The sequence below is a fragment of the Paroedura picta genome, chromosome 10 (assembly GCF_049243985.1).
Source record: "Paroedura picta isolate Pp20150507F chromosome 10, Ppicta_v3.0, whole genome shotgun sequence".
Lineage (NCBI taxonomy): Eukaryota > Metazoa > Chordata > Lepidosauria > Squamata > Gekkonidae > Paroedura > Paroedura picta.
In genome coordinates this window covers 31,274,824-31,287,721 of record NC_135378.1, presented here as the reverse complement: position 1 = coordinate 31,287,721, position 12,898 = coordinate 31,274,824, and the positions used below count along the sequence as shown (strand labels likewise).

General features: G+C 45.8%; 1 protein-coding gene across 2 annotated transcripts; it reads right to left on the bottom strand.

Moving 5' to 3' along the window:
- Nucleotides 1-2,109: 2,109 nt before the first annotated feature.
- Nucleotides 2,110-12,639, bottom strand: SRD5A3 (steroid 5 alpha-reductase 3). 2 transcript variants are annotated; one of them, XM_077301999.1, is made up of 5 exons: nucleotides 12,362-12,639; nucleotides 9,095-9,288; nucleotides 7,412-7,606; nucleotides 6,467-6,589; nucleotides 2,110-5,165 (listed from the first exon to the last, which is right to left on the bottom strand). In XM_077301999.1, the coding sequence occupies exons 1-5, from the start codon at nucleotides 12,559-12,561 to the stop codon at nucleotides 4,906-4,908; spliced, it is 972 nt and encodes a 323-aa protein (XP_077158114.1). In that variant the 5' UTR covers nucleotides 12,562-12,639; the 3' UTR covers nucleotides 2,110-4,905. The 2 variants fall into 2 exon arrangements, with proteins under 2 accessions (XP_077158114.1, XP_077158115.1); XM_077302000.1 differs by having other exon boundaries at nucleotides 9,137-9,288; nucleotides 12,362-12,638.
- Nucleotides 12,640-12,898: the final 259 nt, after the last annotated feature.

The window sequence follows — 12,898 nt, the reverse complement described above, 5'->3', positions numbered from 1 at the left end:
CCGTGACTATGATATTAGAAAAAAAATAATTGAAAGCCTGCTATTTCATCTGCAAAGGGATGTTGTTCTTACTTGTAGCCTGATCAAACAAGAAGAAAACTAGCAACAGTCTAAAACAGGCCTAAAATTAGTACTTGCAAATTACAAGATTAAAATGCAAATAATTGATGAGTTTTGAAAACTGTTACTATGAAATGCAGAAATAATATATTCTTTTTATTAAAAATGTGAAGACTTGAGTGGTTTTAGTAACTTGATATAAGAACTGAGATTAATTTCCTTCAGCCTACACAGACAGCCAAGCTAATCCCTTTTGCCTTTTATTTTAATGTCCTTACAAGGCTTTTGAAGTTATCATTGCAGATCTGAAGTAATCATTGCAGATTAAAGGCTAACACAAAATATAAACTCTAAATAAGTTAGGTAGAAGTGCCTATTTTTTCACCTAGGTAAATGGTAAGATTGGACAAATTCCAAAGCGGTAGGTAATGGGGATGGGCACAACTGGGTGGATGAACTAAGTTTGTCATGAATTTTGGGCAGTTCATAGTTTGCATAGTTGTCATGAATTTTGGGCAGTTCGTTGTTCAGATACAAAAACAATTACCTGCGTGTGTGAATTTAGCCACCAGAGATCAACCATTACAAGTACATCCATCCACATCAATGTCAACTCAAGTATACTTCTTTTACAAGGACTCAGTTCATTAATAAGGCTGTGTGGTTCATTATCTTCTAATCACTCACTTAAGGAGGCACCAAGTAATAATGCCTATGTATGAATCAGCCAATTAGAAAGCCTCTCCTGGCATTAATGTAATGGAGATAGAGCCTGTTTTCAAATCGGCTGTAAAGGCTGCACTCTGACACACTTGCCTTAGCAATAAATCTAAGCAAATTCTGCCACAGAGGTTCATTTATACACACAAATAAACTTGAATAGGTATGCACTGCACTGTAAACTGCAGGCATAAACTATGCTTGCATTCAGATGTGTATCCAGCAGTACAATCCTCAAGAGGCTTAACCTTTAAGTCAAATGAAACCAATCAGTTTAGAAGGATGATCCCATAAGTTTATGGGTACTACACTGCTTTGAATGACAATAATTCACATTTACCTTGCTATGTGACTCAACAAGCAAAGATCTGTTGAGATTCTACTTAGTCGTCAGAAGACATTGATACACCACCACACTTTGAATCTGCAGGCAAAGTGAGAAGTTCAAGTGGGGAAGGCAGTACTTCAGTCAGTGTTCATGTGAGGAGAGCGTGATCAACTGCTTGTTGAGTAGCTCGTCGGAATCTCCATGTGGGACTGCACAGATCAATAATCAACGAACTTGCACTTTTAGATATTGTTCATTGAGTATCTTCAGTGCAGGCACACATATTCTCCCTCCTGTCCCACTGCATTCTCTGGCTTCAGTGGTGCTCAGGGTGGCGGCACTGCTATGTAGCAGTATGTGGTCCCTGCGTAGGGACATGTTTCTGACTCTAACACACAGTGTTCCCTGGAGGCTTTTGGTTGTAAGAACCTATCTGATCGCAAGCTTGCTTATGCACAGTCCCCATGTATAACAGCAAAGCTCATAAGATCCAATGCACAGGGTTAATTTGGATTTGCTGCAATGGGAAAATTAGCCTTGTGCATGCATTTAATTCCTTCAGGGACAGAAGTAGACTTGTTTTTTATAACCCACATATACTACCTGAAGGAGTCTCAAAAGTAGCATTCTACTTACTCTCCATATGACAGACACTCTGTGTGGTAGGTGAGATTGAGAGGGCTCTGAGAGAACAGCTGTACCAGGATTGTAACTAGCCTAAGATCAACCAGCTGGCTGCATGTGGAGGAGTGGGGAATCAAACTTGGCTCTCCAGATTAGAAGCCACCACTCTTAACCACTACACCAAGGTAGAATACTTCTGTCTTCTATTTTGTCACCATAGAAAATTGTTAATTTATCAAACTTACAGCAGCTCAAAGCTTTAATATGGATTTGTGTAATGTGCAATATGAAGTAAAAAAAATAAATTTATTATTGCTGCATATAAGTTCTCCAGCAGCAGAGTGATCCTATAGATCAAATAACAGAGCAGGACACTGTAAAGTAAAAAAAAACCTTTATAGAAATAATATAACCATTGTACCAGATAAAATCAATTCATATAAAACATTCACAGGAGAAAAGCAAACGTATAGGAAATTATGAAATGCATTGCCACACAGCTCGGCTCTCCCTCTTCCTCCTTTCCAGCCAGCATTTTCACTCCATTTTACCAAATTCCTCTTTCTACTAATTCCTCCATTCCACATGACTTTGTTACAAGCACATCTCATGATCCCCAGTGGGCGGTCGGATGGGACCCCTCCCCTGCTCTCCTTACATCAGCCAACTACCAGGTTGGATACGACCCAAAGTCTAGATCCTTGCCCACACAGTCAATGGGAGGACTTTGTTCCAATAGGGATGATGGGTCACACATACCCCTTTTCAAGCAGTGTTTAAATTCTAAATAGATCCTTCCCGGTGTCTTGAGGTCAGGAAGTTGGCAGGACCAACAGTTCAACACCATGCTGTGCCAACACTCCCGCTGGAAGAGAACAGCCCACCGCAGCAATATTTGTGTTCCGTACTGGAGCGCCCGCTTAAAAAAAAAATGAGGATTCTCTCAGTGAACTCACATGTAGGGAGACTCTCTTCATACCTGGTGCAGGTTGTAAGGCAGAAAGGTAACATTGCTGGTTTGAGGTGATGATTCAAGAACGACGGGGCAGTCTTTTTGTTTTGAAGCAGCATCTCTGAATTAATAGCTGTCCTCTTCTAGGTTTATAGATCCCTTCACTGGCATGAGGGAGTTGCCTTCACGGTGTACAGGACTACCGAAGCCTGTGCTTGAGCAAGGATACCAGCAATGGGCCTCCAAACCCAGGAATTACCCTTGGGCACCCTGTCTTGGTGATCAACTGTGCTGGTAGAAGAAGGTGACCATATGCACAGCCTATTGCAAGAGGTTTCAGTATCGTTATACGTGTTAAATCTGACAGCTAGCGTGGTGGAGTGGTTTTGGTGTCAGGCTATGATCTTGGAGACCCAGATTCAAATCCCCACTCTACCATGGAAACTTGCTGGATGACCTTGGGCCAGTTTAGCCTAGTTAGGCTGTCTTGAGGATAAAATCGGAGAGGAACAGAACAGTATAAGCTGCTTTGTGTCCTCATCAAGGGCAAAAACGGGATATAAATTAAGTGTCTATAAATCATATGCCAAACTGCATTCACATTCCAAGTAGATGGAGACGAGGTTTCTTCTTACACCATTGCTTCTTCCCTCTCTGAACCAGGAAACAAACCTCTGTAAATATCTGGCTGCATTGCCCAAGAGGAACATGCTTGAAATAACACTGTTAGGACTTGCACTGGCAGGAAGCTCCAGAAAAGAACTTCTTAACCGTCGCTTCAAGCCTTAGGGTGTGGCTGTTGCCCCAGCTGAGATCTTAACGGCTCAGTGTCAAGATGCAAAATTATACGTGTCTATATTTGCATGATTTTGAACAGCGATTGGAACATGTCACACGGTTTCAACCATTTATGTGATTACAAGGTATGTGCCAGGTAGAAGTATACTAGCATTACACTTTAGGGAATGAATAGCTGCAGCGTTCAACATAAGAGCTGTTTTTTTGTATCCTGCCTTTTACTGCCCAAAGGAGTCTCAAAGCATCTTATAATCACCTTTCCCTTCCTCTCCCCAGAACAGGTGAGGCTGAGAGAGCGAGGACTAGCTGGGTGCACATGGAGGAGGGGGACTCCAACCCAGATCTCCAGATTAGAGGCCACTGCTCTTAACCCCTACACCAGGGATGGCCAAACTGTGGCTCTCCAGATGTCTGTGGACTACAATTCCTGCTGCCAGGGGCTCATGGGAATTGGAGCCCATGAACTTCTAAAGAGCCACAATTTGGCCACCCCTGCTACACCAAACTGGCCCTCAAGCACAAAAAATCTGGTTTCCAGCTCATCTGCTCCTGTCCTGGAAGCCTTAAATAATTTACAATCTGCTATCTGACAAATACAAGATATTCACAAGCTACTTTAGGCTATCTTATAAATAATTATAAATAATATTTACATTCATATCTCAAAATGATAGTTGTAGTTGTATGTGTCATCAAGAGAAAGCGATCCACAGTCCAAACTTTACTCTTGCCTCGGTCACAAAGATCCCTTGTGCCCTTTGTTCACATATAAAACTTGATGTGTTGATTACTTCTCATTTCATTACCACAGGGATACACATGTGCTGTATTGTCATACTGTGTCATGCAATTCCTTCTAACGATAACTGGTCCCAATCATAGGTTTTTCTAAGCACAGGCCTTACATTCAATCCACAGCAGAAAATGTGCTTCAGGATTCAAGCGCATTGTGCATAATACCAGTGACATGAAACCAGCAACTGCTAAGTCTCCTTAACATCACATAGTGATGGCAGTGCTGTCAAGTCACAGCTGACCTATGGTGACTCCGTAGGGTTTTCAAGTCAAGAGACCTGCAGAGGTGGTTTGTCATTGGCTGCCTTTGAATTACGGCCCTCGTATTTCATAGGAAATCCAAACACTACCCAGGGCTGACCCTGCTTAGCTTCTGAAATCTGACTAGTCTGCCCTATCCAGGTCAGGGAAACATGACAAAAACTGTTTCATTCTCCTTAGCTGTGAACACCAGGGAGAATTATCCTAGGCCATTTCAAGCCATTTCACAACCCCATGTACATTTCAAGATCATCCATGTAAATTCCATTTCAGCCAAATCCTTTGTTCGTAACAGTCACCTAGATACCCAGGCATTTTTTCTAGAGGAGATGCCAAAGTTGGCATTAAGTTGCTTAAAGTGAACAGCTCAAAAGAGGAAAGGTATGTATGCGTTCCGATGCTTTGGATAGTGCTTGAAGTTGCTCAGGTAGAATTCGTGACACAGCGAAGCACTCACGGCCTGGCTAAAAAGCACGTACGTCACCACGAGCCACCAGGTTAAGTTGTTAAATCCAAATGTAACGCTCATTGAGACATATATTAGGACTTCAGCAAAGTAGTGGGGACATGAAACCATTTCAAACCAGTCGCCAAAAGGAATGCTGTGGGCCAAACTCACCACCTCTCCTGCAAAGCAAAAAGAGAAGGGTGGAAAAGCCACCAGTTAAGCTTGTCCAACCAAGACAGAGCACTAAAAGATCACTGGCAATTACGGATATCAGGACTTCTACAAAGTTTGGAGCAGCTTCTTCTTGCTAACGTTGTTGCTCTTGTCATCAAATCACAGCTGACTTATGGCAACCTTGTAGGGCAGGCTTTCTCAACCAGGATTTCGTGAAACCCAGGAGTTTCTTGACAGCCCTGGGTTTCCTGAATGGGTGGGAGGGAATTAATTCTTAATATATTTTTAAATGTGTTAAACATTTATTGGATGATATGGCCATATATGGTCATGTTGACACCCCTCCAATAGAGGGGGTGGGAAGGGGAGGGGCCCCGAGTAGGCGTATCCACAGCTAGGCTTCCTAACCATATTCTGCATGATCATGCCACTTCTGGGGTTTCTCAATGGCAAAAATGTGGGGCTGTTGTGCTTTGGGGGAGACCTACTAGCTAAAACATAAGTGATAAGAAGCAAACTGTCCTACTAGCTTTTTTTTGGGGGGGGGGAGAGCTACCCATTTACCAAGTAATGGCCTATTGAGTAATTTCTGCTGATCTAGCTGCAAGTCAGCAGGGAAAGTTCTGTTTCTTGCTTCCTCCAGCCATGAACATAGTTTATTGTCATGGCAAGTCCTAGGACTTGATTTTTAAGTCAGGGCTGCAGACCCAGATCATATAAAGTAAACAGGATGACTCTGAGCATATGCAAAGTATTTTGGGGCCCCCGCCAAGGACTCAGAGGTCAACACTACCTAAACATTATTTCATATAGGTGCTTAGGTCCTTTGGCTCAGGCCCAAGCCACACCCACCAGCATCAGTCCCCTTGGGCAACATGCAGGTCTTTCTCAAATCACATTCAAAGCACCGAGGCCACCACAAAGAGCAAAGGGGCTGTGTGGCTGAGCCCTCCCCTCCCCCTACCTGTGGCTTCCCTCCCTGCAGTCTGTCCTTAGACATCACTTTCCCTCAGCCAGGCAAGCCCCAGTACTTGGAATGAGCCCAACAGGGAGACAGGTTCAGCACCACCTCCCATGCAAGCCTTAACTGCTCTTTAGGAAGATGCCCCCTCCCCTTTGGCATGTAAGCCATAAACGCAGGTCTGGCCCCTCAAAGATGCTGCTCTTCTGTAGCTCTGGCAGGGCCTCCGTTTCAGCCTTGTTCTATGAAGGGATACTGTGGAAACAAGCAGGGGTCATACTAACATTTTTTTTCCTTAAGGGAGGGGGACCTACACATGGGCCATTCATACATTACACACCTTACCTGATTTATTTTTCCTCAGATCGGCCAGAATCACAAGACATCTCTGTTGATGAACTGAGGCCCAAATGAACATCAGGAGTCCAAGGCCATGGTACCAACAGATTCTCAGACTGTCCCCTCTCCCTGGATCATGCAAAAAAAAAAAAGAGTAGTTATTTATATCAGCCTAACCTACCTCGCAGGGTGGCTGTGGCGGACAGAAGAGTGATGCAAGCCACTTTGAGTCCCCATTAGGGAAAAAGGTGCAATATAAAGTAAGTAAGGAAATAATAACATGAAAAAGAAGAGGACCTGGGTCTTAGACCCTGCTTTTCACTACCTGAAGGAGCCTCAAAGCAGCTTGCCTTCCCTTCCTCTCCCCACAGCAGATACCCTGTGAGATAGGTAGGGCTGAGAGAGTTCTGAGAGAATAGCTCTAACAGGACTGTGACTCACCAAAGGTCACACAGCTGGCTGCATGTGGAGGACTGGGGAATCAAACTCAGCTTGCCAAATTAGAAACCACTGCTCTTAACCACTACAGGAAGATGGCTCTTGGATCAGAATCCACTGTTCTCTTGGTAGCTCTCTTTCCTCATAAGTGGTGTAGCTAAGTCCTGACCTGGATAGCTCAGAAAAACCTGATCCTGTCAAATATCGGAAGCCAAGCTGGGCCAACCCAGGCTAATATTTGGATGGGAGACCTCGAAAGATCTGGGTGGAGTTCCTCTAAGGAGCACTAGGGATGATGCGGAGCCAGAAAATGGCAAACCACCCCCAAACATCCCTTGCCTGGATGCCAGACTATCCTCAGATCTCCTGGCCAATTCAATAAGTAAATAATAGTGGTGAAGCTCACTCTGTACCTCAGAATTCTCTGACCTGGCATTTACTCTAATAAGAAATGGAAGGGAATATGTTTCTGTCAAGTTGTTCTATTACGAAAGCACTAAAGATGCCACTTACCTGCCCGGACACTGGACGGCACTTGACTCAATACTGTTAAGCCCACCAGCATGTAATAAGAGAGTCCAAAGCAATACTGCACAACGTGAATGACTCCTGTGGAGAAAACACTGATGCGAAGACACTCCCACAGTCGCCGACAGCTGTTCAGCCAGACAAAAAGGCAAACCAGGAAAGCAGAAAGGGCCTCACCACCTAGAAATCCAACACAGGTTGCCATGTAAAAACAACTGCCCAACTGCTGCAGGAGTCCTCACAAGATCATCTTGGAGGGTGTATATCCAGCTGCAGTGGTTGCCAGTTGGCTTCCAGATCAGGTTCAAGGTTTTGGTTCTTACCTTTAAGTCCATCTGTGGCCTGGGCCCTGCTTATCTGAGGGACCACTTGTCTCCTTTTGCCCCCTGCAGGACTCTCTGCTCTGCAGATATGAATCTGCTGGTGGTCCCTGGAAGGCTCAACTGACCTCAGCCTTTTAGGTCCTGGGCCCAACCTGGTGGAACGAGCTCTCGGAAGAGCTGAGGGCCCTGACAGAGCTGTCAACGTTCTGCAGGGCCTGCAAGACTGATCACTTCTACCAGGCATTTGGTTGAGGCCAGGCAAGGAAGATCGGGTCCCTCCCTATATTGGCCCCGTAGAGGCCTGCAGAGACATTGCTCTTGACAACTGGGGATGGATTCTTCTCCTGAGGATGCTGGTGGTGGGGTTGGGGTGTGTGTGTTGGATTGTTTTCTTGCCATTGAGATATTGTTGAGATTCACTGTCGTTTTATTATATTGTATATTGTATCTTTGTTTTTACCGTAAACTGTCACGAGCCAGTCTGGCTCCGGGAGCAGTGGGGACAAATCTAAATAAAAAAAATAAAGTGCCAAGTTCATTCAGCAAACTACAGGAACTAAGAGAAGAAAGTTCCTGCCACACTTGTGGAAACACTCAATGGTCCTCCTTCCTTAATGGACTTGGCTACAAAATAGGGAAACGGTCACTTAGATTGCTTCCCTTCCTCTATTCCAACCATGAGTGAGTTCTCTCGTGGTTACTGTACCTGGGAGGGGGATAGAGCCCATAAGTCTCCTCCTGCCTTAAACCGCCTCCTATGCCCCCCTTCAGTCCTCCTTGAGCCTGCCTGTTAACATGGGTGGTGACATCACATCCGGGGGTGTGGCAGGGAGGCATGGCCAGGTGACATCACTTCCTGAGCTCCTCCAGGGTCAAAAATTTGAAAAAGGCTGTGAGCCCAGGCTAGCCCAATCCCATCAGATCTCAGAAGCTAAGCAGGGGTGTCCCTGGTTAGTATTTGGAGCGGAGACCACCAACGAAATCCAGCATCACTATGCAGAGACTGGCAATAACAAACTGCCTGTTCGTCCCTTGCCTTGAAAACCCTACAGGGTTGTCATAAGCCCTTTTGGGGAATGGCAGGGTAAAAGTCATCAATCATCAAATCAAATAATAAATAAAATAAAATAAGTAAAATTTTAAAAGTTGGCTGCAACTTGGCAGCCCTTACCATTGCCACTAACAGATCAGGGAAAGAACAGGAGTACTACTGCTATGAACTAAGACTAAATATCTTTAGCAAGACAGGCACAGCTCACTTGCACACCCATTTTATAAGACACACAAGAGAACTATAGGCTGCCTCCCAGTAACCCCCCCCCAAAAAAAAAAACACTGGCTCTACCTTCCTGTTTATAAGCACACCCATTTGCAGATCCATACGTGCCTCTGTTTCGGTCCTGGGATGCTTCTCCAAGAATGCTGAGAAACTCCTGAAGCCACACTGGGAAGGGCTGTGAGAAGAACAAGCTTTGGATAAGCCACAGAAGAAGGATGCCGTTCCAGATCACAGCCACGACATAGAAGTGACAGAACCACCTAAAGAAGAAAGCAAAAATCAACTTGTGGTTCTTAGCAACGGCTCCCAAGATCCCCACATGCTAAAGACCAAATAGCTCCCTCTCCTGAAAATCCGTCATGACAAAGAACACCAACATGACCTCAAGCACCACCCAGTGGTACTGAAGGATTAATGCTAGAGGAGAGAAGCAGTAGAACAAAGTTTGAGTCCAGTGGCACCTTTAAGACCAACGGAGTTCGATTCAAGGTGTAAGCCTTCATGTGCACAGCATACTCCTTCATACCCAATGATTTGGGAATTACAAGTCCGCATATATAGCCAGAGACTAGGCTATATGAACAGAATAATGAAAATGTTTAACAGATACAAGGGCTTTACAGGAATAACAAGCTAAGTGCAGATAGACCAACATGGCTACCCACTTGAATCTAAGGTTATAATTTGTTTGGGTTGAGCTCAGCGGTGGTAAACGTAGTAAAGAAAATACTTATCTTGGCCACTCAAACACTGAATTCATCTCTTAATTTCAAACAAGTCCCGATTGCCTCACAGTAAAGCAAAAGGAATCAGCTACTTCGAGAAGTTAAGCCAAGAAGGCCTGGTCTCCCAGCAAAATGAGGTGGGGAAATGGACTGTACGAGCTCAGGCTCCAAAAAAAGAGATATAATTTCAATAAGAACATAAGAAGAGCCCTACTAGTGGCCCATCTAGTTCAGCATCCTGTCTCACACACTGGCCAACTAGTACCCCTGGAGGGCTAACAGCAGGGCACAGAGGCTAAGGCCTTCTCCTAATGTTACTTCCTGCACTGGGATTCAATGTGCGCAATCAGTAAAAGAAAGTCCCTGCAAGCAATAAAAAAATCAAAGACATCAGGAACAGCAGGTCTATCTTACTTCACATACAGCTGTAGTTATTTTGGCATGGTGGCATTAAAAAATACAAGTCACCGTTCAGCAACCTGAAGTGGTGCAGTCCATTCTGGCACCAGAAAACTGGAATACCTTATTCTGCCAATCCAACTGTGAACATCCAGCATCAAACATAGCAACATGTGTCTTCGTTCTGTGTGGAACTGGGTATTGAATGAAATGAGGGTTCATTTTGTGTCTTCTTAGCAGAAAGAATAGTGTTCATTTTCTCCTAAACATATTATTTAGGTGGCAGTTCTACACACACACACACACACACACACACACACACACACACACAGGATCCCACTGAAATTAACAAGCTTACTTCCTGGTAAATATACATAGCGTCAAACAGAACACATACACCCCCTTTGATTTTGGGAACTTAGACAATGTGTGTCGTGCCATCTGGTTGCCTCTAACTGGAGACCTCATGAAGCAATATCCGCCCAAACATTATTAACACCTCTACTCAGCTTGAGCAAACTGAGGGTTGTTCAGTCTTTGTCTTTTCCTGCTGTCCTCAACTTTTCCTAACATTTTAACTTGCACAGTGCCACTCCCCGTTCATTAGCTTCTGCAGTTCCACACAGGCATGCTTAACTCCATGGGTTCACATAGACATCCCTGCTCAGAATTGTAGCCAGAAGGTATTTTTTTTAAAGGTCATGCACATGGAACAGGCACAAGAGTCCAGGGGCAATACTATTGATCAGGCAAATGTGCATTACAGGTAAGGGACATTTAATCCATTCAACATTTAAGTAGATGCTTTTGCTGCTTTGTGAATCCAGCAGGTGTACAGTTGCAATAGTACAATTTCCTGTACTGATGATCTCCAAGGAAGTGTTTTGGGGATGCTGATCCCACTTTCCTCTGCAAAATTTGAAAACTTCCATAGGGCCTGCAAAACGGAGCTCTCAAGCTCATGGCCTCAACCTCTCCAAATTGCCAGTTACAGTTCAATGTTTCTAAATTACATTCTTGATGTTGATATTATGACTGGTTGATCTATTTACACTGTTTAAAAAATAGTTCAATGTATGTTTCTGACTTCATGTCATAGTGAGGGACAGTATACAAACTGAATAAAAATAATAAGCAGCCCAAATACAAACACTGGTGCCTCTCCCTTTCCTTGTGAAGTATTGACTTAGTGTTCTATGCTTTAGCCCTCAATCTACAGCAGTTTAGACTGTGTAGGCATCAGAGTTGCACTCCTGCTGGATTTCACACAGGAAGTGGGATCAGCGCTCCCAGTGTCCAAAACCTGGCCTTGGCACTGTCCGGAGTCCAGTAATGTGACTTGCCTTGGATCCATTTGGATGCTGGAGATTGTGCTATTGCAAATATTCACCTCCTGAACTTTCCTGTCTGGACTGTAATTGAATCATAGCCAAAATCATGCAGAGCCTTTCTTGGCACGGCCATAGGGCAGATGCATGAAACAGTCAGCCCAAAGGCAAAATCCAAAATCTAGTCTTCGGGCTGCTCCTTGGACAGGGCTGCAGGCAAAACCAAGGACTGGATGGAATGCCTTCTCCCCTGCCTAGGATATTGCAGGCCACTTTCCCAACTAGTCTAACTTTCACTGGGGTATAAATTTCGAGACCTTTTGACTAGCAGGGCTCTAAGAAAGCAGAACTTGTAAATTCATTTACAATGAGAGCACAAGGAGTAACTGTCAAGTATAATGCACCTGCGCTCTGTGTAAGATTTACAATGCTGTGATTGGGCACAGCGAGAACCCGCAGGCATCTAAACTTCTGCTCCTTCGCCTTTATTCCCAGGCACCCACCAGGCCTACCCTTAAACTCTCCCCGGCGACAACGTTTGCATCACCTGGGCTTCCTACTACAAGGTGGCCCGGCTGGAGGTTGCCTAGGAAATCAAACCCGTTCCAGTCGGAGAAGAACCTCTACCGCGAGTTCTCCCACCGACAGCACTCTGGATCGGCCCGCCGAATCGCACGGAGCCTCAGAGCCACCCGTCCCACTCCAAACGGGTGGCCAAACTGGCTTCCTGTCCCTGTTTGAATGAGAGCCACCAAGCCAGCGGGAGAGCACTCTGCACACGCCCAGAGGCGCTCCCACGGCAGCCAGTCACTAGCTGCGGAATGCCCCGAGCGGCCCTCGCCCAGCCTCCTAGGGTGGGTCCCGGACGCTGCGTCCTTCACCTCTTCGGCACGTCCAAGTACCGCAGCCAGGCTGGGCGCTGCCCGCAGCCGCCCTTGGTCTTCCCGTAGCGGACCAGGTCGTGGAAGAGCCCCGCCAGGCTGAGCGGCGGACACGCGGCCGGGGGAGGCAGCAACCGCAGCGCCAGCCGCGCGGCCAGGAAAGCGGCAGCCAGACCCAGCCACAGCCCGCCCAGCAGCATCGCCGCGCAGCCGGCGCGCCCCGAACGCTCCACGCACTCGCCGCCGCAGGGAAAGGAGGGCGGCGCCCCTCCTGCCAGCCAATGGGGACTCGGGGGGCGGTGTGCGCGTCCGGAGAATGTCTCTTATCTGAATAGTTCCACAATCGGCCAATCGTCGTAAACGGACAGCTCCCGAGCCTATTGGCTTCCTCCGAACCACCACTTGCGTATGGGATCCGTTTCTGATTTGCGAATCCGTTTGTCAATCATTTTCCCTGGTGCTCCGCCCGCTTTCTGATTGGGTTAGCGGCGAGTACGGCGTTCTCCTGCTCCAATAACAGTTCTCCAGGGGCGGGAT

Excerpts from the sequence above, each read along its gene's own strand:
- SRD5A3 (XM_077301999.1), bottom strand. The coding sequence starts at position 12,561 with ATGCTGCTGGGCGGGCTGTGGCTGGGTCTGGCTGCCGCTTTCCTGGCC. Across the intron at positions 9,289-12,361 it reads TACTTGGACGTGCCGAAGAG|GTGGTTCTGTCACTTCTATG; the intron begins GTGAAGGACGCA and ends TTTCTTCTTTAG. Across the intron at positions 7,607-9,094 it reads GTGTGCTTATAAACAGGAAG|GTGGTGAGGCCCTTTCTGCT; the intron begins GTAGAGCCAGTG and ends TTGGATTTCTAG.